This window comes from Poecile atricapillus, chromosome 22 (genome assembly GCF_030490865.1).
Source record: "Poecile atricapillus isolate bPoeAtr1 chromosome 22, bPoeAtr1.hap1, whole genome shotgun sequence".
Lineage (NCBI taxonomy): Eukaryota > Metazoa > Chordata > Aves > Passeriformes > Paridae > Poecile > Poecile atricapillus.
In genome coordinates this window covers 3,220,738-3,246,052 of record NC_081270.1, presented here as the reverse complement: position 1 = coordinate 3,246,052, position 25,315 = coordinate 3,220,738, and the positions used below count along the sequence as shown (strand labels likewise).

General features: G+C 41.7%; 1 protein-coding gene across 1 annotated transcript in view; it reads right to left on the bottom strand.

The window, feature by feature from the left end:
• Positions 1–25,315, bottom strand: part of PLCH2 (phospholipase C eta 2) — an 81,062-nt gene that overhangs the window by 50,632 nt on the left and 5,115 nt on the right. The window contains exon 2 of the mRNA XM_058854900.1: positions 21,440–21,926. Within this exon, the coding sequence (XP_058710883.1) occupies positions 21,440–21,551 (112 nt within the window). The 5' untranslated portion in view covers positions 21,552–21,926. The remainder of the gene's footprint in view (positions 1–21,439; positions 21,927–25,315) is intronic.

Genomic DNA, 25,315 nt, shown 5'->3' with positions numbered 1-25,315 from the left:
TCCAGAGAAACAGCACAAACCACCCAAGCTTCAACTGACAGCTCAGCTTTGTCAGGTCACAGTAGCACACACTATCAGGCTACATTATGATTTACTACACATTCACCTACACATACATCCTTCATCCCAAGGCCCCAGCTGACACATTTTATCACATTCTAAGATCTATTTCCTGACAGAAATAACAGAGATCTTGTTTCCCAGTACAGAGGAGGAGTGTTAGCACTGCTGGGGACAGAATGAGCCAGATGGGAAATGAAGCACCACCATATTACACCATGGTTAAGTGGAGAATGGAGCATCGGCAATGCCAGGGATGTTCTAAATAACTTCTGAAAGTTGAACACTGTGCCCTTGTTGAAAGCCATCAAACTCCATCCAGAGAGTTTCATCTCTCACAATCCATGGCATCACTTCAAGACCTTCCATAAATCAACTTCAACACATGTGGGTGTCTGTTCTTAAGTTTTTGTTCCCATGGTTACCAATGTACTTTACCACAGAAGAGAACAGCAGGTGGCAAGACATAGAACAAAATCACCATTCTTTGAACATATGAAGAGTTGGGAAGTTTCAAATTAAGGTTTTATTGTGAAATGTTTACAGACAGTAACCAAGATGAACACTATCAGATTAGAAAACTATAAAATACTGAGTCAACAATAAATTCAACATCTAATAGCATGATAAATTTCCAGCCCTGCATCAGATGATGCCATGGGATTGCACAATCTAGTGCAGCAGTAGTTTTGTCTTTGCAATTTGAAATTCTCCCTAAGTCCCCTTGATACCTTCCCATGTACTTTCTACAGAGAAAAGGTGAAGAGCCCAGCACACTGTGTATAAGACAGATTTCTCCAAACAAAATTATCTTTGTGGGGTAGAAACAGCAAAAACAACCACCAACAGTCTGTTCAACTAAAACAACAATTGATTTGAAGACTGCTATCAAAACTTTCACAGCTTGCAAGTAATAACTTCTCCATTGTCAACTCAAATAGAGGGCAAAATGACTGGCATTGAATGTGCTTTAAATACCAAGGGGATGCTTTGCATAAATAAATTTTGTGACTTTTTCTATAATAAAATCAGACACAGTAGTAGTCTGTTCTGTCCATTGCCTTCTGCTTCTTCTCAGGCAGAGGAACAAAGGTAATGTCCTTCTCATGTCCAGCGCTACAGGCTCACATCCTGACACATGTGCCTAACAGCAGGACAGGAATCACAACTTCACAGCTAAATTGTACCTGCTCCTGAAACCCTCTGCCACTGACCAGCTCACCACCCTGGGGCTCACCAGCCTGTTTATAACACAGAGATAACAACCATTCCTTTGACTCTCAGAGATATCAACCATTCCTTGGGCCCTCCCTTGTTGCCCTGAGGCCTTTCAATATTGTTTTCATAATTTCTAGCCACTTTCCCAGGAAAGTAACTATAAACATACATGTTTATACATTCCATTAAAGATATGCCTTTTGATGGATGTCTCTCACAGCCAGTGTGATTGGGAAGGTGGTGACCTAACTATGCAATCCCTGGTCATTGTCAAAAATCTATAAATACTGAAAGGACAGAATAAAGCTTCTTCTTTCATCACACTTCGAGCAGTGTCTATATGAATCATTTCATGTCCAACAGTGACACTCCCTTTCATTCCCCTCCTCCCAAACTTCTATTCAACACCAGAAGGAAAGAGAACACTGAGAAAGTTGTTCAGAGTTAACCTGGCTTAACCTGTTCTTTTCACCACATGGTTTCAGAATAAACAACATTTACAATCTTTATTATTTCAGTCTTAGATCTTTTTCTCATTTGGAGATTGGAAGAACTGAAGGGTTTTGGTGGCCTATTTTCTTATAGACCATAAATCATCTTGGCTGTTTTAGGTTTTTGGGAAACACACATTCTTCCAAGAAAATCTGTTTTACATAAGATGGGAAGATGCTTGTGTCTAGCAGAGAAGGGGGAAAGGCAGTAATGAAAGAAGGCAAAACCAATTTCAGATAGATCTTGGGGTCTTAGAAAGCCTTTAGAAGTGAAGCTGAGCTTCCGCCAGACTGAACTAGTTCTGAGTTCTCAACCACTTCAGCGACAAGAGTAGTCCACAGCAACACAACCCCAGCCCCACACACACCATGAGCCTCTCTGCTGCATTTCTATTTTCTGCAGTGTTTTAAAAACAAGTTTTCAACATTTTTTCAAACTTCTAACAATCTGACAATGAGGGAAAGATCATTGGCTGAACCGATTTGTTTAAACAAAAGCACTTCAGTAAGTAGCTTACATTGTGTGCAGGTGATAAAATCTGGAGGTGCTGCAGTGACAGCTGTAGACAGACGGATGTGTTTGCTGCTGGAATTCCTGCTACTTCTTTTCAGATCACTAAGAGGAAAATGTAAAAATCCTTTGGTTTGCTGGTCCTCTTTGTCCCTCCAAGCTTTATAACTGAAAAGTCAAACTGTGTTATATCTTGCTGCACAATTGCTCTCATTGTGGTTTCATTAAATATCTGACAAACTACAAGCAGCCCACGGGCACCAGTGAAAGCTTGCAGAGTGAGTGCATGGCTCTGGCAGTGCCTCGCCTGCAGCCAGAGCTTTCCCAAATGTAGGAATTCTGTACAGCTGGAGCTGACAGGCAAACACCTACCTGCCCTTGGGAACTGGACACCTTAGGACAGGCAGATCTTCCAGGTATCCTAGGAAGGAGCTGTGTTTGAAGTATGATCCTAGAGATTATGTCCCCTCCCTGTGACTGTAGTTCCTCCCTCACAATACTTTCCCTGTCTTTTCTAGTTTTGTCAACTCCTCCCATGAGGTGCTAAAGCTCAGTTACTCCAGCGGGTCAGGTTATCCCAGATGCATCCAAACAACAGAGACACAGCTCACAAAGATTAATGTTAAATTACCTCAGATCCCTTTCTGTTTCCCCACACAATCGTTTTCTCCCATTAAAAATAGAAATGCATTAATATTCTTGCTTGAATGCAGCCCAGCACAGCTACTTATTCCATGTTTCTGCTGTTAGTAGTGGAGTGAACCTGCTCACAGCTCCCTGGTCCTGGTGCTGTTACTGCTTTTGACATATTTCCACCCTGCAGCCCATCATCTGTAAATCTGTGCTGCCTCTGAGAATCCAGTGTCAGCACTGTGGGAGAGCTGTGGAAAAGGCACAAAACAACCACAACCAGAAGAGAATCATGGCTGCCTGAACAACATGGATTGTCCATGTATGAACAGATAATAACCTGCTTCACGGTAAATCACATCTTTGGTGTGTGCTGGGGACAAGATATGAGATACTCAAGACAGGACTGGAGCAAAGAAATAAATTAATCATTTAATTTTTCAGCAGACAGCACTCTGACACATATGACAAAATCTCCTGAGCTAATTCTCTTCCGAAAATCAAAACTTGCAATTCATCCAGTCACAACTGTGACATGGATTTCTGAGCACAGACACAGTTCTCAGACAGTTGAGCCATGAAAAACGCACGGTGGGGTGGAATTGATTACTAATTAGTAATAGAAGACACATATGCTTGCATCCATAGAAAACAGCTGTGCTGCACTCTGCTCCATTGTCCCAAATAAATTGGAAATGATAAATGCATTGCTCTGTGCAGGCACAAAGTAGATGAGGCATTCATGCCATGTTAAACTTTCCAGACACTTAAGGGTGTTTGAAATTATAATGCATGTTAAATTTAAGCAGATTTTTTATCCACGTGTTCCAAATGTAATGAACACTTCACTGCCTCACATTCCCTACTTTAGAAATAGCAGATTTTCTAGACTGAGCACACACATTTATCTTGTGTAGGTCTAATACAAAACTTTTAGGAATACAGATGCTCTGAAGCAGCAATTAATGCCTAATTTCAAACATTTTCCTATATATTTATGTACACACAACTTCAAGTGCCCACGTGAGCAGGTACAATAAAACACTTCCATAATAATAGTGGAGAAGTGCTGAGTCTTTTTAAGCCAAAGGAATTTTGAGTACTTTGCATCAGAAGTTCTTAAATCAAAAAATTTCATAATGAAAATTCTACCTAACACACTCAGGTCACTCTACCTGTTGCCAAAATGAGGACAAAAAATTTGCAGTCTAAGGCCTGATAATTAGATGGTTGCAACCCTAATACATCTGGGTTTGGATAAACATTGTCCAAACTTTGTTTGCCCACACAAGATTGAAGCAGAGGATGAAGATACAGCAATACAAGAAGATCAGTATAGAGTGTGGAAATTATCGTTCACTATCTGCACTAATTAGGACTCTGGGTACACATTAAGAGGAACTAACTCACCTTTCTGCACAGTAAAAAGGTATCTCAAATCAGACCTTTTTGTAGTGTACTTTGTATTTTGTAATTAGAACAAAGTCCCATAGCAGATACATGAGATTTCTGTGTCAGGTTTTCGGTATGTAGAGAAACCAAAAATGAGATATTCACGTTCTACATGAAATTTTCAGGCTTGTTCCTTTACTTCCCAGCACTCTCCTTATGCAATGCTTTAATTTAGACTATCCTGAGTACTGGTGCAGAATTAATCAGGTCAGCAAAGGGGCTGCCAGCCACGATTATTGCACCTTTAAATACTTCTTTTCACTGTCAGTTCAACTGTTACTCTTCTATTTTTAAATCCGTTTCAAACTCAAGACCCATGGGCAGGGGGAAAATCCTTCTCCAAAAATGCCATGGACAAGAGGCCAACAACAACCTCAGCTCTTGAGGTTATTCCCCTTTTTCCTATAGCTTGTTTACTGGATTGTTAAGCATTCTGGCAGCAAATGGAAGGGGGTGGGGAAGAAGAGGAGCTGCCACATTTCTAAAATTAGCATCTACTGTCTCTGAGAAGCCTGTGGAGATTTAAAAAAATTAGGTTTCTCTGCAAGATGCAGAGAGATGTGGAATTTAAACTGCATTACACAGCTAGAATCCTGAGCTCTGTTTCATACCTGCAAGCCAGTTCACTTCCCTTTCATTCCCCTTCTCCCAGCTGTCAGTCAGAGACTATTACAAAATACCTAATACCTAATTTTATGGTCAAAAGCAATTGCATTCATGCACCTTCTCATCCCCAGGCAGCTCCACGACATCTTCTGCCCAAGCTGCTCCCTGGAGCTGCAGACTCGTTCCCTGTTCCAGGTCATTCCTGCTGGGCTCTCACACAACCCGGGGGGGGGGGGGGGGGGGGGGGGGGGCGGGCTGCTTCCCTGCTCACTGATTTTGCCCCTCAGCTGTGTTTTTTTTTTTTTTGCTCAGGTACCAGGTAATGCCATGCTCAGGGAATGTGTTGTGTCCTTCTCCAGTCTGGGGTTTAAACATTCCTCGCAGAGCCTGCTGCAGGGAGCTACTGTGCCATATACTGTGTGTGGTTAGAGCCAAGATTGCTCCAATCCAGAGCTGAATTGTACAGAAATGTTGGTTTTAACACACACACTGCCTGAGAACACCATTAAAAGTGACATTTTGATCTTTGCTGCTTATTAATAAAACCCAATAGTGAAAGAATTGACTGTGCCTCAGTTCCTTCAATGACACCATTGCCATTTATTCTGCACAAAAATATCAGAATATTATAATAGACCTATGCTGAAAAATCCTAACCCAGAATACTGGGCTTTCACAGATGGGCTTTAAGTTAGAAATGGAAGAGACTCAAGAATAAAACTCAAGTTTCTTTCCAAGAACAACTAAGGGTGCAAAAGTCTTCCTTTGGATCACCTCGCAAAGGAACCAAAGACTCAGCCATGACACAAATGCAGACTGGCACCAGCAGAATTAAAACATATGGGACTGTAGCAGTTTGTTCCAAAAGTCCCTTTTCTTCTTTTAGCAATTATATTTATTCTATTCCTATTACAAGTGTTATAAATGCAATGGCAAAATAAGGTTAATAAAAAGCGATTTATTATAAAACAATTTAAGCACCTGCAACGAGAGAGAAAAACCACAATAAATAGATCAGCGCAGCGCTGGGTGGACAGGGATCTGTATCCAGAGGTACCAGCTCCCAAATCCACGCTGTATGTGCTGCAGTCCGGGGTTCTTATAGGGGTTTTGTGCCTTGAGGCCAAAACTCCGAGCAGTCACTGTTCAACAAAGGGTCTTGATGGTTGGTTGAATGGATTTCCTGGAACCTGCGAACTGAATCAATAGACAGCTGGGCAGAGTCCTCTTGCAAGTAAAAGGTTCTGAGTGCTTCCTGATTGTATCTTAGGGTGGGCTCTCAGGTTGGAGTGTCCAGGTCCTGTGCGGAGCCGATGGGTGTCTCGGCTGGGCTCCTATCATTGTTTTAGCCTGATTGCACCTTTGGTCGAGGCCTGCAGGGTGGAGTGTTTACAACTGTCAGTTTGGGTGCGGAGCAGATGGATATCTCGACTGAGCAGAGTCCTTTTCATATGTGGAATAGCTCCTGATTGCACCCACCGGGGTGGAATGGCCAGTTTGGGTGCGGAGCCACTCTCATTGTCTGATTTGATGGCTTGTGTCCTGCCTTTTGTTCTGTGTTGGTAAGCGTTGCTGTGATCGTTGCTGCCCGACTCGGGAAGAAATCTCTGGGTTATTTTAAATTTTGTATCTTTACAGTATTACAAATATAACATATAATTCTTTATTCTCTTTCACGAATTTTTATCCAATGTTATATTTATCACACAAGTCACAGTTCATGTCTTATGACAACTATAGTTGCTTAGACTTCTTACAGGTATTGGAAGCATCAGTGGGCAGCACTGCAGCAGAGAATTGTGAAAAGGAATGGGAAGGTTTTCTTTCAGGATTTCTACAAAGGAAAGTTCCCAAACTAATTAATATATTTTGAATCAACATATTTTGGTTCATCAAAATAGTTATTGGCTTAAAAGCACATGAGATACTATATAGTATATGTTACTTAAATATAAATAAATATATATATATTATAGATTAGATGTACCTGGTAGTATGTAGTATAGATTAGCTATATATAAATTCAAATGAGATGAGATGAGATTGTGATAAATATAACATTGGATAAAAATTCGTGAAAGAGAATAAAGAATTATATGTTATATTTGTAATACTGTAAAGATACAAAATGTAAAATAATCCAGAGATACCTTCCCGAGTCGGGCAGTAACAATCGACAGCAACGCTTATCAACACAAAATAAAGAGCAGGACACGAGCAATCAAACCAGACAATGAGAGTGGCCCGGTCGAGATATCCATCTCCTCCGCACCCAAACTGGCCACTCCACCCCGGTAGGTGCAATCAGAAAAACACTCGGAGCCATTTCGCATGTGAAAGGGACTCTGCTTCGTTGAGATATCCATCTGCTCCCGCACCCAAACTGGACACTCCATTCCGGGAGATGCAATTGGAGGACACTCAGAGCCTCTTGCATGTGAAAGGACTCTGCTCCGCCGACCATTGACTCAGCTCAACGGATCCGGGAAGTCTATTCAAACACTTTGTTGGACGGTGCTTACTCCGGATTTTGCCCCAGGATACGAAAACCCCTATAAGAACCCCGGACTGCAGTTCCTACTGTAATAAATTATGTGTAAATAAAAATTCGTAAAGAGATAAATAAGATGTATATGTATTGAAATAATAAAAAAACCCAAAGATGTGTATATAAAAAGGAAAAAAAACCCTCCTTCCAAGCCTGGCTGGGAATCTTTCTCCGAAGGCAAAGGATTGCAGCCAACACCCAGATAACGAACATTAACTCGGAAAATATACAGGATGAGAGCCATCAAGGACAACAAAAGGACTAGCTCGGAGGAGGAACCCAACTCCGGACCTGACCAACGTCCCTGCAGATCTCGGTTGTGAAACAATCAAAGTTGACAAAGACGAGCCTCAGAAAAGTATCCACCGCTAGTCCTGAATCGCCCACCTGTCAGACCAGTGTTGGAGATACAATCACTGGAAACAAAGGGGGAGACTCCGCCGAGATTTCCATCGGCACCAACCCCGGATCACACCACTTCTGCCTTGATAACCCAAAATTAAAATACATACAGAGTCTCTTTACATATGAGGAGACTCTGTCCGGACACTGGTTAGATCTATTTTTCCAAGCCAGGAAATCCATTCACCGAACAATCAAGAACACTTGGTGAATGGAGCCTGCTTGGAATTTTAGCCTGAGGACTTAAAAATCCTATAAAACCCCAATCCTGAGAGCGCTCAGACGTGGATTTGGGAACCCTACACCTCGGGTGTAGACCCTGTCCACCCAGCGCTGCGCTGACCATTTTTATTGTGGTTTTTTTCTCTCATTGTTATTCTTTGCTGTTTATTAATAAATTTCTCTCTTTGATTTTATCCCAAATTTGCCTTTGCATTTATAACACTACTTCGTGGATTTGGGAACTCGGTAGCTCTGGGTACAGACCCCTGTCCAGCCGGCGCTGCGCTGATCTATTTATTGTGGTTTTTTTCTCTCGTTGCTGGTGCTTGAAATTATTTTATAATAAATCGCTATTTTGCCATTGCATTTATAACAAGATGATGAGATAGTTTAAAAAATGAAAAAAATTGCAGACTTTGTTCTAAAACTGAAAAAATAGGTTTATTTGGACCTTCAGTGAAATACTTTTTTCTTTTTAATCTGTCATGAGAAACAAATCCAAAAAAATTCTTTTCTACAAAGCATTTCCCATTTGGTGGAACTCAAAGAGCCAAAGTAGGTGATTTCATTCAAGTTCCTCAAGCCACCTCTAGTTAAGATGTTTAGTATAAATTTTTTCTGGACCTGAGTCTTGCAGATAAAAGATGGGCTTTTCAAGTACTTCCTGACTTGTGAAAAACGAAGTTCACTCCTGTAAAATTTTAAAAAGGTTTAATAAAGACAATAAGAGACATAAAGTAAAGCAAAGAGTTACGGCCGGGTGCCTTGGCGCGCTGCCAAGAGCACACCTGGTATCTCAGGAATACCCTTTTTATCCCATCCTTGCTGAGATATTCAAGCATGTCCCCTCCCTGGTTCCGCCTTCGTGGATCATGCTTTTGCACAATTTTTATTTTCTGCTGGTCAGCATATTTTTTTGCTGGTCATCATTATTCTAGCTGGTCAGCATTATTTTGGAGTTTGGTTTCCTTTCTTCTGCAAATGGTCACTAGTCGATAAGAGTCCGGGCCCGTCATCCTTCCTCTGAGGGCAGCTGGGCTTCATATCTTTCCCCCCTGCCAACGTCCTGGTACCGGCTTTTTGATAACAGTTTGCTCTCCATTTCCTGCTGCTGATAATAGCCTGTTTTCGACAGCTTGATCCTCCCATTGTCTTGCCTGTTTATCTTGCCTTGTCCAGATGAAACATATCCTTACCATTCAGAATTCCTATCTAAGCCTATAACTTGCTAAGAGAGAAAAGAATATAGTGAAAGCATATTATATATATATTTATCAGAATAATTGTGAAAAGCCAATATTTACAACATGAATTCGCAACAGACTGGAGACAGAAAAATCACATAAACTGACCCAAAATCCAGCAGACCAAATAAGAGGGTTCAAGAGACACAAGTTTAGGTCTTGTCACATCCCAGGGCTGTCCTACAAACAGCACAGAGATGTAGGCATTCCTGCCTTAGCGCAGGAGCTTGCTGCAAGTCAATTCTCTGCACATATCTCTGCCTGTCACTGCTAAATTACACTTACAGTCACCCCTTTTAGCTATTTGCCACTGATTAAATGAAAGCACAGAACTCAGTTTATCTGATTAGCCAGTCTGAGCAGCAGAAAATTAACCTGCAAGCAGCAGCTTCACTGTTGTTGGGGGTTAGGTGTCCTTTTTTTTTATTTTTTTTTTTTTTTTTGTTGCTGTTCTGGCTTGCCCGTGGAATTTTTACCCATTAGTTGCAGGGACAACCTAACTGTGGGTACTTAGTGGGTGCTCGACAAAGGACAAACAGTGGCTGGGCGCGGGGGGGGGGGGGGGGCCGCGGGGGAAGGGGGCGGGGGGGGCAGGAAAAAAGGAGGGTGGAGACAGTTTTTAGCTGGCTTTCTTCAGCTTTGGGGAGAGACATTCTGTTTTTTTAGGGCGCGGAGCTGCTGCGGTAGAGAGAAGGGAATTTCGCCATCACCCAGATGGAGCTGCTGCTTCTTCTTCTTCCCTCTTCTTTGGTTGGCCTCGCACCCCCTGTCCTGCCAGGACGTGTGGCAGTGCCAGGCACCGATGCGGAACTCCTGATACACCTCATCCACCGGCCCAGGATCTCAGCTCATCCCTGCTGTTCCAGCCGACTGTTCCTCAGGGCCCTGCAGGAGCACCGGGACTGACTGCCCGAGGGGGTTTGTGAAACAAAGCCTCTCCTCCATCCCGTCTCAGCCGAGAAAGCTGTCACAGGGTCCCTGGTTCTGTTTTCTTGCTAATGCTGTAGTTATTGTTGTTTGTGTGCCTGGTTATACTAGTAAAGAACTGTTATTCCTATCCCCAGATCTCTGCCTGAAAGCCCCTTGATTTCAAAATTATAATAATTCGGAGGGAGGGGGTCTACATTCTTTCATCCCAAGGGAAGCTCCTGCTCTCCCTAGCAGACACCTGTCTTCTAGAACCAAGACAACTGTTCTTAGTGATACCCTGCACCCACTTTATGTTTGCTCTGCCCTCTCAGGCACAGCCCTTGGAAATATCCAGGATCAGAATTTTCACTCAAAGCTGATCTTACTCCCAGGTGCCCAAAGACCCCAGTACATGAAACCCTCCTGTCTCTCTTTAAGGAAAACCCCTGCCCCCACCAGCACGGGTGATTCAGCCTGTCCTCACTGTCCACAGGCCACAGTTTGTTCATCTTTGTAATAAATTATGGATGCCCCCCCATACGCATCTGTTACTCAAATCACTAGTTAATAATGAATGAATAAATGAAGAGACTGCTCTGAGGGGAGAGAACTGTGGGGGACTAAACTTTGAATTCTCTGCTACAGCAGCAAGCATCAAAGCTGTACTGCCAGGCTTGACCTCAGCTGGGTTTTATTTTTTAAGAGGGTTAGAACTAGCCTTTTATGAACATGAATGGCTGAACAGCAGGGGCATGACATGAAAGCTGGCCCAGAAACATGGGGAAAGAACAAAACACCAAATGAAAAACTTGGCAGAAGCACATGGGTATCAAAGGTCTTCACTATCTTGTGTCAGTCTGAATTGGGAGTGAAGGTCACAAGTGAATTGACAGTTCTCACTAACAGAGTTCTCAGTCAGGGGAACTGATGCCATTTGAAAATACAAAGCCTGCGAATAAGAAAAAAGGTATAGAAGGGCTGCTGAAGAAGTTTCTAAGTTTCTGAGAAGCTTGCGCATCACATGCTATAGAACTGTAACTTGGGACCACGCACTGCTGGATCTCAAGTTGCAAACCACCAGCGTGTTGAGGAGCCCTAGCTGGAAACAGCGCTCGGTGTGGCCTCAGAAGCGGCGCTCAGGAGGGGACAGTCGCCTCCCCATGGCCGCGCTTGTCCCTCGCTGGCAGCGGGATGCGCTGCGGGCGCACAGAGCGCCCTCCGCGGCATACAAAGCTCTCCGTCCGGTGCGGCAGCGCCGGCATCACCCCCGAGCAGCACAACCACTGCCTGGGGCAGGAGGGGAAACTGAGAGCAGCACAGCCACCGGTTGTTCGATCCCCAGAGAAACTGCAAACAAACCTGCAAATATCCCACCGGGTAGAAGGGCACAATAATTCAGTGTACAGTGCACGGCATGAGCTACAAGTCTTAGACACAAAAAGCTGTGCCAATTCAGGTAGTGTCATCCAGAGACTTGACCGAGCCTCCTCACTTCCCACAAGTAAGTGCATCTCATCCATCGAGATAAGCAGCACCTGTTCAGGTGCTAAAGACTGACAGAACAGTTATTTCTCCACTATAAAAATAAGTGACACAGTCTGTCACTGCATTGTCTCTTGTCCCTAAATTACCTGCTTATGCTGCACCTTTCACAACAAAAAGGAAGCATGGAATCTTCACAACTCCCCCCCAATTCTAACTTTTATTATTGCTTTAAACTTTATGCTGACCAAGGTATGAAATCTGCACATCTTGGGTGGTACTTGCAGTCAGTTCACAGCTTTGCTGAGGCAAATAGCAAAGTGCTCTGCACACAGCCTGTCCAGTCTCCTGAACTCAGGGCAGGAAAGCAAATCAGGTTCTGAACCAGACCATGAAGAACTCAGAGACTCTCTGGTGACAGTCATTGCAGAGTCTCTCTGATACCACAGCCACATTTACAGGACATCACAACCACGATACGCTGTGCAGACAATTCAGATTTCATCCCTACACTGTGTAAGAGGCTTGAGTCTAATATCTGGTACCTGTACTATTAAAAAAAGCTCTTCCAGCTGAGGATTAATCATCTCAGTAGGACTATGCAAATGCATGTGAAATGAGTGGGGAAAGTTACATAAAGCCCAGAGAGAAGGAAAATGCAGAATAGAACTGAGAACCTGGCTTGCACAGCACCTGAATACCTGCAGGTGCTTCTAAACAGTGAGATGCATTCTGAGTGCTGGCTGTAATTTACTTGTCAGTCATTTACTTGATTAATTATCTCCTGCAAATGGCTCATCACCCAGGGTACCTGAAGTGTTACAACCATCATTAGAGATGCAGTAGCGTGATCCTCCAGCAGACACAGACTGAGGAACAGCCCCCTCTGCACAAACACATTTTGCCATGAGACATGCAGCTGACAAATGCATGTACAGAGCACCAGGAACACAAAACACTGCAGTACCATCTGAGAACTGTATATAGGAATGGCTTTAATGAACTATGTACCATAAGTAAAGATAAGATGACTGCACAATCTGATCTGATCAGCATAATCTACACCAGCAGAACTCCCGTATAATCACTGAGAGAATGCAGGAACATCAGCATTGTGTGGCAGAAGAAATCACTCCACACACACAGCAGTGAGTAATGACATTATGAAATGATGGGCAGAGCTTAGCACAGTGCATTGTGGTGGAGTTTCTGTTGTTTAAAAGCCAGCCTTCCCTTCCTCCATCAGTAAACTTTGCAAGGCACACTCAAATGCAATGTCTACCGAAACTGCTCTGGAGTAAACAATTAATTCAGAGAACTGGCAATTGCTCTGTCCTTAGCATTATGGTTTCTCTGAAGCAATACATGTTTCATTTGCTGTAAGTGGAATGGATTTTCAATTACTTAGCAGTCTTTGTATTTATCTAGATGCTATGGCAGTAATTAATAAAACATGCCTTCTTAAAGATAAAAGATCTTTTGAAACGACAGTGAGCTGATGTGATCTAAAAAATACTATCCTCTAACAAACAGGGTCAAATGGCTGAATATCTCTGAGGAAGTGAGGAAAAGGAAGAGTAATGTCATGTTATGAAAGTACTACTGAACAACAACTGAGCCCATAAGCACAAGTACAATTTATCTTCTAGAAAAATTCTAGTGGATGCAGTAAAAAGAATAATCCACCTACTGTGTTTCTGTGATGGGCTTCCTAAATCCATTGTCTTCTAGAGATAAGAGGGTTTTTCTCAATTGCCTATGTTAGGAAGTAAGAATACTCTGCATTTTCCCTCTGTCTTGCTCCCTCTTCTGCAAGTCTCTCTCTGTGTCTGTGTGAGAAGGCAGTTTGAATTTCATCCCGTTTATTAGCTCAGGCACTGAGGAATCACTGTCAGTTTTGTGATTTTCAAGCTCCTTTCCTCTACACAACACCGAGGAATTGGGGGAAAGAGGAGAGGTAGGATTTTATCAAAACTACTTTTTGCTGGAACAATTAACTCTTCGCTGACTGACAGCTCCTTTCTGGCGTATCTCATGTCAGTTGACACTGAAATGCCTGCTGCTCTCAGGTAACAGGGGATTCTCTCTGACAGCTGTTTAATGCTCATGTTCCTTCTTTTAAGGTTTCCTCTGCTTTTCTCTTCCACTGCTTAACTGGGAATTAATTACAGACACCATCACAGCCATGATTTCCTACAACCACATGAGGTGACCCTGTTCAAGTATGCCAGAGGGACAAAGGGTCACAAATCCTATACACTTTTTAAGTTTACATTGTTCCCCAGTCCCTACAGCTTCTAAAACTTACAGAGGTCTCTAATAGGGATATATTCTTCACCAACTAATGCTTGCTGCTTCTTCAGGTAGAGCATTTAACACCTCTAACTCTGAACATCCAAAACTGAACAGAATTATTTGCAATGAAACCAAATTCACTGCTGCTGAAAGAATGAAATATGGATGCACCTTCATCCCCAAACACTTAAATTTTCAAGGTAACAGAACAAAATCCTGTTCATTCCTCTGTAATGAATTTTCAGTGAGTAAGAGCAAATGATCTTGCTTCACTTTCTCAACCACCTGTTCTAAAAAAGAAACACAGTTTAGTAACACCGTCCCATAGCCAGTTCCACACTCGACCAGGTCTGCAAAGGTTTCCCCAAGTTTAATGTTTTCCTGGGAGAACTATTATACATATATAAATATATGAATATATGTATATATGTATGTATGTATATATAAAACTCAGTAGATATTTGCATCTCTTGAGAGAGTTTTAACTTTTTAATCCCTGCCCACAGTAAAACCTCTCTGATGCAAATTTTTACTTAGAGCTCATGAGAAAAAGCAGTCAAATTAACTAGATTTTCCTCACTAACCATTTTCCTCCAGAGAACAGCATGCAGGATTAAGCACAAACCTTTTTCCCCTCTACTTCAAAGAGAACTTTGTAGTCCATCTATTCCTTTTTTCTGCTGGTAAATGAGGACAAAACCTGTTCTTCAATCATGGATCTGAATGTTATTGCTTCTGACATATTTCTATTTTCATATTTAATTCTAGCAAATGAGCATTTTGAACTTTCATTAAGCTTCATTTCTTGATTTTTGAGCATTCTCTTGACAGCAGCCCAACTCCTGCATCTGCCACTATTCCAAAGACTTGCCTGATGTTGGAGCACACTTTCTTGGAATGGCTTTCCTCTGACTTTAACTGATGGTTTGACTCATTCCAAGAACCTGCATATGTCAACACATAGTTCATTCACTGTGACACAAACCTCAAGCTTTTTCTTCTCTAGATCCAATCACAAATCATGCTGGCCTACTGGGAATCAGCATGCCTCCTTTCAGTTCAGTAGAGAGAGACATCAGTTAATGGGATGAGAATAGTCTCTGAACAGGTTTAAGATCTTTCATCATCTTCACTGAGCCAGTTGTCTGGAACTTCAGCATTTCAGCAGGGAAAAGGATTATTACTTCAGGGAAATATCAGTGGTCCTGATATTGTCAAAAATAGTCCCACTCACTCTTCTCTAAACTCTTCACAGCTCTTCTATTTTGTGGAAAGCATTTTCAGTAGAAAAGGGCCATAATATAACAGCTTCTCTTCACAGTGGCTACACAGGTTTAACTCGTGGTTTGTACTTCTGAGATCATGAGTTCAAGAATATTCTTGTTTCTTCAAGCCAGCAATGCAGCTGAAGGATCCTGACTTTGCCTGGGAGATGACAGCAACCACACATCAAGTGGTTCCTCATAGTTTGATAACTATAGAAAACCACTATGGTTTGCTTCAGAAGACAACCGGAGTTATTTGTTCTCTCAAGAAACAAAGCATTCCTCTCTCTGATGAAGCATTTAACCTCAGATCAAACTGACAGATAAGATTCTGATGCAAAGATAAATAGAAAACTGCTTGGAGATGAAGGGCACTGAAATGTTTCGGGAGGTAATACCAAAAGCCAGGGAGGCTCACAGTATCATAGTCAGGGACTGCTTGGATTTTCAAAAATGATTTTCCAAACTCCAAATGCAAACCAAAGTCAGTCACGCTGTTAGACATGGGCTAGTAGTCACTTGGCTGTACGTGCATTCAGTGGCTTTGAGGAGGGTTAAGTTTACCAGAACTCTCAGCAGATACAAATAATTTGCTTATGAGAAAGTGTAAGAGGGAGAGTCTCAGCTCTTGTTTACAGAGCCTCCCAGATCAGCACACCCATGAGTGGCTTTGATTGACAGGCTTATTCACAGCTAATGGCAGCATCTCCAGAACTTCCCACAGATAATGCCAATATCGCTACACTTTGTTAAAGAATATTGGATTTCCTCCCCTCCCATCTCTGACAACACACAGGCTGAGTGCTCATGAATGAATGAAAGGAACATATTTTTCTTCTCGAAGCATTAAAAAGACCTTATTTTTAATTGCTCCAGCACTGATTCAGTCAATCTAGTGGTTTTAGTGGTTTACTACTTCTAAACATACTGGACTTATTCTAACCGTCTGACTGAGCATGATTTTTACCTATTTCACTGTTATTAGGATCAAACCAGGGGAACTTCCCTGCTACCATACATACATATATCAAGAGCTTTTATTCTGCCTTGCAAGGAGCAGTGGTTATAAGCAGTGGTTACCCTGGTTAATAACCCTCAAGGGATGCCAGGTACAAAAGCTCCAGGAGCAGTGGCACTCAGCTGGTCCTGAGGCAGCTGAAACTTCTCAGCCCTAGGTTCTGGCAGGATGGAGGCCGTGTGACCACGAGCACACGTTCACCCAGTAGATGGCAGCCGCGATACAGCCCATTGTTTGAGCGATGTCCTGAATCGGGAATGGGGTGGTGGTGTTTATTCTGCTGGATTTGTCCCATTTCCCGATACACAAGTCCAAAATCTTTACAGGTAGCAGCAGATACATGATATAGGGCAGGAACACTTGAGGGGGCAGAGGAAAAGAAAGAAGAAACAGATGGTAACATACAGGTGATTAAGTTTCTAATCCAGAAAAAAACCCCACCGATTCTGCAACAGAGTTCAGTCAGTGCTTTTTATCTTGTTCCTCCCAGTTAACTTTTACAGGAGAAGCAGAGCTGCCACATAATTGAGTATCCAGGTAACACTCCCCTTTTTATTACGGTCTCATGATTCACTAGCACAGAGCAAAGAAAGGTGAGGCCAAAATGCCATATTCCTACGGAGAAGGACCAACAAAGCAGAGCTCTATTGGAAACACCTTTGTGGTGCCCATTGCTTTTCATGTCTGATTTACAACCTCCTAAACATTTATCCTGAGAACAAAGACAGGTGGTTATTAGTATTTCCTGATTCTAAACCAAAATCACTTCCAAGGTCAGAGGCTGTGTGAGCTGGAGACAAAGCAGATACCTTCCTGCTCCATAGCAGGTGTCAATTCATTGGAAATTAGGCTCCTGCCTTCCAAGAGATTGCAGCAGGAATGTCTGAGCCTGAATAGGAGTTAGGAGACTGAACACCTGTAGGCATCTTGGCACAGAGCCTCCAAAAACTACATTACAATGCACTTTACCAAAAACAACAGGCAAACAAAAATTCCAAACCAAAAGAAATTAAGAAAGAAGTTAATCTAGAAAGCCTTAGAGATTTTCATTACCTGTTGAATCTATTTGGGCTAAATGGCAAGGCTTGAAAAGTTCACTTGCTTCAAAATAAAATCATTGAGGAAACAAATATACTTTCCTCAAAGACAGGAAAAAGGAATCTGAGTCACATCAGCTGAAAAACAAGATGCTTAAGCACAGTCATAATGAAGTTCAAGGTCCTGGGCTCCAGTGGTTCATTCTGGACTCCTAAGCCTGAGCCTTGTGCTCAGCCCTTTGCTGGCAGCAAGAAGCCAGACATCCTCTGGGTACCTTGCACCATATATGATTCCCAAATCCCTGCCCTCCAACAGGTGCAGGAGATGTATTTACAGAGTGTGAATGAATGGACACAGATGAGAGCTGCCCTTGTGTGCTGAGCCCCAGCCAAGGTTACCTGTGCCTGCACTGACCTCAAGACACTTCCTCATCCTTTACAATGCACTCTGCTTCACAGAAAGGGACAATTTCTCATAATTTTGTCATCTCTTAATGTGATATAAAAATACTCAAAGACTGAACACTTTCAAACAGTTTTCCTTCTAAGACTTGAACAGTATTAAAGAATTCTACATGAGCCTGGACATCCGAAACCAGACTTTGTCACAAACTGAAAATTGATTCAATTTCACTGTTCTGTCAGTCCTCAGATCTACTCCAGGCCACCACCACCCAAGATTAAAAAGTTTCAGGGTTCAGACTCCTTTGTGGTCTACAGATTGAATGTTGCAGAACAGCTCCCAAGCAGCTAGTATCAGCTCCCACTATTGTCACTCTCTAGATCTTACCAGAGTTATTTCAGTTCTGAATTGCTGAGGTTGGACATTATTATTATTTGTATTTCAGAACACGTAAAAAAGACCTAAACATGACTGAAAAGTGCCTGTTGTACAGAAATAGCAGTTCCCATTTATAATCAGAGACAACATAAGGATGAAATGAAGTTATAAAAAGAGCCAAACAAGAAGGCAGTAACAGAATCAAAACTAGAATCTGGAACTGCTGAGCAGTCCAGTATTGTGTCCTTAGATTCATAGCTTCATCACAACAGTCTGTGGACTCACTAACATAAATTAGTATAAGCTAACATTGCCAGCAAAGGAAACAATTGTGCATTCTGCAAACCTCACCTGTGCACTTCTGCCTCTGCAGCAAAAGGGAGGACAAACAACAGCTCTCAGTGTTCATTACACTACAGCCTTGTCCTCCATTAAGGAAGGAAAAAAGGTGTTGAAAACATAACTCTCTTGTCTCTTTAGCTGAGACAAAACCTTCAGGATTTGGTGCCACAATTTTGTAGCACCATCATCTGTGTCATAACAAATTGAGGAGAACAACATGTTTGAGTTCAATCATTAAAGGGATACAGTCTGTTCAGATTGGTTTCAAATTGCACCAACAAAACCCAAGCCCAAACCATTCTTCCCCAACTCCCTTGTACATGCAGAACAAGCAGAACCAGGTCATATTTTATTTTCAGCTGATGGGCAGTTTCACAGAAATCTAACTTTAATTGAAGTTCCTGTCAGACAGCTGGTGCCAATTCACAAAATATCACCTGCATGTCTGTTCTTCAGCTCAGCTTGTGCCATGGAGTGGTTTGGGTTGGAAGGGACTTCTGGAGATGCCCCAGCCTAAGCCCTGCCATGACAGCAGCTGCTCACAGCCAGGCAGATGTTAGAGCCCCAGCTGAAGGCCAGCTCAAATGCTTCTCCAGGCTAATCTGATCTACCACATATCTCAGCAAACAGGATTTTGCATGTCTATACACAACATTCCATCAGCAGATTATAAAGGAAAAGTGAGTCTAGACATGCCAGAGCATGTTTGAAAAATAGAGTATTACTGAATTTGCCATATCCTTCCTGGATTTTGGACTCTCCCAATGCTGCTGTAATAAGGACTAATGACATTATATATAACCAAATTATGTAAAAATTAATTGCATTTCACTCAGATTTCCTTTTTACATAGCAATCTATTTCCTCATCCATATACAGCCTACACAAAAGAAGTGGAGATTTTACTGCAAAAAAGCAACAGGTTTTGAAAAGTGTCTCAGTTGATGAAACATCAGAAAGCTTCACAGGAGTGCCAAGAGTTCCAAGCCACTGAAGATGAGTAAGCACAGAAGGAGATTGCAGGTAACTATAATACTTTGGGGCCAAATGATCAGTTGAGGACCACATAATTAACTTCATGAAGTTGCAACCAGTGGTTTAACTTTCAAGCTCCATCCTTTCCTAAGTTTCTGGCAGATAAACTCACCCAAATATGAAAAGAGAAGTGTTCCATTTGGCAGCCTGGGCCTGACAAAGCTGAAATGTTATTTCTGAAGGCACAGGCTGCTCCAGGCAGCAGCTCAGCAGTGTCACTGTCATGTCTGTGCAGGTGGCTCAGTGTCTATCACAGTGCAGAGGCAAAATCAGATCAGAGCTGCAATTCAACAGTGCGATGGAAAGAGTTAATGAGGGAGGCAAGGCCAAGCTCAAGAGGGTGTTCTGAACCAGCATGCAAAGGCATTTCTGAGACCAGACCAGCTTTTGTTTAGGTTCAGACCCACTTGCATTGGAATTCTGGAAGTGCTGCCCTGGCACAATGCAGACTTTCTCTCCTTCCAGCTATTTCTGCCTTTTCTTTGCACTTTGTCCTATGTTTGCACACTAACAGAGCTTCATGTTCAGGGATATGTAATGCACATCCAGAAGTCATCACCCTATAAATAAAAAATGAGTTCCCTAACAGTCAGTTTGTGTGATATAGCAATAACTGGAATAGATCACCTCACTTCTGAGTACCAGAACACAAATGATGCAACCCATTTCACATGTAAATTTCTTTTTTCTTACTTTTTCAAACTCCTTGTAAATCAATGTAAGGAAAGAAGCACACTTAGACAATGATAATGGCTTGATGGCCCTACTAGGAAACATAACATCAATAAATGTGTAAGAAAGATAAGAACTAGGATAATGACAATCAATCATGGATTAATTATTTAATTGACAGGCTATTTTTAATATATCTGCAATATAAATATATTCAGCTAGTAAAAAATATACTTATCAGCACAAACTATAAGCCAACAGAAAGTGAAATTGATCTCACAATTGCTGGATATTTGACCAAAATTACAAAATTAAGTCCTGTGAAAACTCAGCCAGAATTTTAGTGCTGTCTACTTCATGATTGTAGGCAGTATATTAAATGCATTTCAAGCAAAAGAGTCCTGTGTTGAATAAATTAAGTTTTTGATTTAAATATTAAGCTAAATAATATTTTTTAAAATTTATTTTAAATGCAAAAAAATAAAACCCAGCTCCTCCTCCCTCAGATGTCTCCCATAGCACAAATTCATCTGTCACAGACATCAGTTACACAATTGCCTCCCTCCTACCCAATCTCCAGTCTACACTTGATGTGCACTATCACATCTGTAATCTCCAGAGCTTCCTAAGAGAAGAGCTCATATTCCCCTGCACAAGCAGTCAACACTGAAAACAGAGCAACAGCCAACAATAATTATTCTTTGAGTTCTGCATCTCCCAGCTCAGTTCAGACAACTCCATGGCATAGAAACACAACCTGAGGCACTATAAATCCCAGTCTCATCAGCTTCAAGAAAAATTTTCCAGAAGCACTCTAAAGAATCAAGGAGAAATATGGCAATCTGTTGACAGTCTTATACAGGACATTAATTTACTTTTTTTACAAGTTTTACAAATTCTACACATGAAGGTCCCTTCACATGACTGAAACCTCACAGAGCAAGCAAGGACAGAAGCAAGATTGATTCAAAGTTATCCTCAGTGTACAGAGAAATGGCTGTTTTGGGGATTTTTAATACACTTTACCCAAACTCTAGTCACAATACCAACTACACAGGAAAAAGGGACTGAGGAATATACAAGCATAGTTCCTTCAAATTTAAGGAAAACTAGCAGTCCCATATGAAATATCAATACAATAAAAGTAAATTTAAGAAGAAAAAAAGAGTGCATGTTTAATACCAAACTATGAGATGAAAGAATGACACCTTCCACTCACCTACTGTGAGGATGTTTGCAGAGAGGAAATGGCAGCAGTTTCCCTCATGGAGAATAGATTCTTCTCTTTCTGTCAAATCCCCTGCTAGAGATTTTGGAGAAGTCAGAGCCATCTCAAGCTTTCAGAGCAGACTAGCAACAGTGTTTGCTCCAAGTCAAACAAAGCACTTCAGTGTAGATATCTGCAGAAAGTTTCAGTCAAGCAATGAAAATATTTGAGAAAAAGCAACAATTTCAGGATGTTGCTGCTTTGCTTGCTTTTGAAGTACCAGTGAGTGCCTTCTCTGGAATTCCACATTCATGAGAACATCCTGGTTTAATTCTTTTGACACATATTCCACACATTGAACAACAGAATTTGCAGCATCAGTGTGGAGAAAGAACCATGGAGCTCAGTCTTGACAGGATGGATGTGAGGGCCCTTCCCAGAGGCACAAGAGTCACAAACATTCCATGTATCTTCCCAGTGTTTCTTGCATGTGGCTACCCTGGAGAAGACATTTTATTTTTAAATAGTGGAAGTTACTTTAACTGTGAGATATTTACTACTTAAGTGATACTAACATACTTAGGTGACGTACAATGGGCTGACCTCAGCAGATAGAAGGCACCAACTCTTCCTTCCCTCACCCCAAGCTTTTCCACAGACAATTTTGCCAGCAGCAACTTCTCCAGAAGCCAAAGTACTCATGCTGGAATTAATTATTTTATACACACAAACACACAGATATAATATGTACACATACACTTAACTCAGTCATTCTGAAAAAATGAATGTATTTGGTACATTCCCAAAGGACTCTGCCTGATGATGGCTCCCTTATTCACTTCCATTTCTAACCCTTAAAGCTCTTTGCTCCTCTTACCTGTTGTCAGCTGTCTCCATTCTGTATCTCTGTCATTGTCTGGCATTCCCTTTCCCTTTTCTTACCCATCTTCTGTCCACTGGATACAGAAGACTCACCTTTCCAAAAATGTTCAATGGGTATCTTCCTCAGAGAAAGAAGGTCAAAGAAGGCTCCCTCTAAAACAGCAATCATACCAGACAGAAACCTGGGATCCTACTTTGTGCTGGTAACTGTTTGAATCTCTGGGAGTCTCCTTCAGTTTGTAATTACAAGTTGAGCTCTGAAACATTGCCCTAACATGTTTTGTTGTGAAAGCACAGATCCAGTTTGACATTATTTTAAAGAAGAGGGCAATGAAGCTCACTATTAATTACAGTGATTAGAAATAGAGGAGGGGGTTTGAGACACTTGTAGCAAAAATAAGGAAGAGAATGTCCTGCCAGAACATCTGCCTGTTTGAAGCTGTAGCTCTCTCCTTGTCTTTGGTCCCTCATTCAGCTTCTTCGGGAAGTCACTTCCTCCCGGCCATTATCTTTTCACCAAGCCCCACCTTCTGCATTCGTGCTGTTAAAAACTCTGTTCAGAGGAAGCATCAGTCAGTGAACACCCTTATGTGGAGCCAAATGCATGGAAACTTCATCTAAGGGACAGCAGTGCTTGTCAATATTTATCCTGTAAAAAAAAATCAATATTACAATCATTTGTTTCCACATTTAAATGGGAAATGTCTCATAGGGCATCCTGTGGCTCTGCAATAGAAATGGGCATCTCAGAGAGTGACATTCATTTGGCAAATAATATCTCTATTACAGAGCACAGTTGGAGTAATCAAAACCCAAATTATAAACTTAGGGCAGATTTCAAAAGCTGACTGGATTGAGAGGGGAGGAAGACAATAGATTATCAAAGATAGATACTGTGCCCCCCTCTTGATCTGAAATCTGGTCATGCTGTCACCTATCCCTGTAATCATATCCCTTCATCATTCCCTGACATATACATAATTAGGAAAAAGAATATAGAGCAAACATTCTGCTTTAGACTGAGCAAAATCAGTTCATACATTTCCATGTATTCATTTAATACATTTAATGTATTCATTTTGTGCATCCCAAAATAAATGTTTTTTCCTTTAGGTCAATCCTTGAATTGATACCAAAAATACACTTACATACACAGAGCTGACTTGTTTTATTTAGAATGGAACCCAAAGTAGATTTTAGAAGGCATGTCAGGATTTAAATCAACTCGTCCAGTGAAAAAGCCAAAACTACACCAAACAGCATTTCTGGAGCTGCTCAATTGCATGCTCTGGGCAGGTAATTCCACAGATGAAAGGCACTGCCTCAGTTATAATCTGCTTTGGTCATTTGGGCAACTCCTGACCACAATTTTATAACCACTAGCCACAAAGTGCCATTTCTGGTACCTGTGCACTGAATGTTTAACCCTGGGATTAATGCAGGAATCATAGGCTCATAGGACAGATGAAACTGTTTTAACATCAAGATAAGATCAGCTCGTTTCCTTTGCAGAAAACTGAACTGGTGGGTAGTTACTTTGCAGACTCTTTCACCTCTCTGCTTCAGGGCTCTTTTGAAAGGTCATTTCCTTTGTAGGAAGTTCGATCACTGTGACTCATTAGACACCAAAGAACATATCCATGACGGTAGGTAAGACTGAATGGGCACGGGTGTTCCTGCTGGTGCCAGAGCAGCATCATTCCAGTGAAAGCAGATGAGCTTTACATTGATGTGGCTTGTTAAATATCTTATTGTCTCAAGTTATGTCAAATATCATGTTCTCTATGCTTTGTTATAATCTGAAAGTGAAGCTACTTTGAGACAACTGATCTCTGAATGTCTTCACTTTCCATGCAAAAGATGTTCTTCCTGCACCCAGTCCCATCTTTTACAGTTTCCTACAGATCCTCAGAGTTCACTTCCTCCACTCCCTCTCTTCAGCATACCTGTGTTGGTAAAAAATAAAAGCTGAGCCTCTCTTCCCAAACCAATCCCTATAAATCCTACACAGCCAATGGAAAAGTACACAATGAATCCTTAAAAATACAGATTAATATCTCAGAACAACATTCAGGGGCCAGATTTCCTATTAAAGTAAATGGAAGAAGCTCAGTTGTCTATCCTGGAAAAATTGTTGCGAAGGTTGTATGATGGAAAATATCAGTTGCACTGTCTGGAAATACCTCACCTCTGTTACTCAGCTCTGGTGCCTCTGAGACAGCATTGCTTATTGACAGAAGATATCAAACAGCCAAAAGAGAGCAACAGTATCTGTTCAGACCACATGAACAAGATTTAAACTGTCTGCTCAGGCTAAGAGCCCTACCTGAGATTATTGTGTGAGGTTCTGTATTCCCTTGGAAGAAAGGACTTAAAACTCTAGAGGCAGGATCCATATCACTTCCAGACAATAAAAGCTGTGTACACCATTAGTAATTCTCTAGCCATTTTTATATCTCTGTAGTATTTAAAGCTTAATACCACAAGACCTGCTTTTGTTCGGGGTGGTTTTGTGATGCATCCACAGAACTCAGACAAGCTCTGATATCCTCCCAGGACAGATACACTGATACCATGGATGAAACACACAAAAACAAAGTCATCGCTTAAACCTGAATAGTTTGATCAGGAAGCAGATCAATGGATAAAAGATCAAAGTTCCATCAAATGGGAGAAAAAAAAAAACAACTTTAAAGCAGGCTGGGATTTGCTTTTAAGCTGCAGTGTGGCTGCCTCTGACACGCTGCTCATTTTAAGGAATGCACCTCCATTCAGGAGAGAATTGCACGGAGATAACCTGCACGCCCAGGCACGTCAGTGCACAGTCAGGGCTGCTCCAGAGGAGAGGAGTCTGCTCCAGCCCTGTGGAACAAGGGGTGAGCCCACACCTTAGGGTGTGATCCCACATTCTTCTTCCCAAAGGAAGCAGCACATTAACAACACTGGCGTGCAATAGAGTCCTATGGCAAACAACTCGGTTAAAAAGGAGAAAGTGAAGAAAAGGCA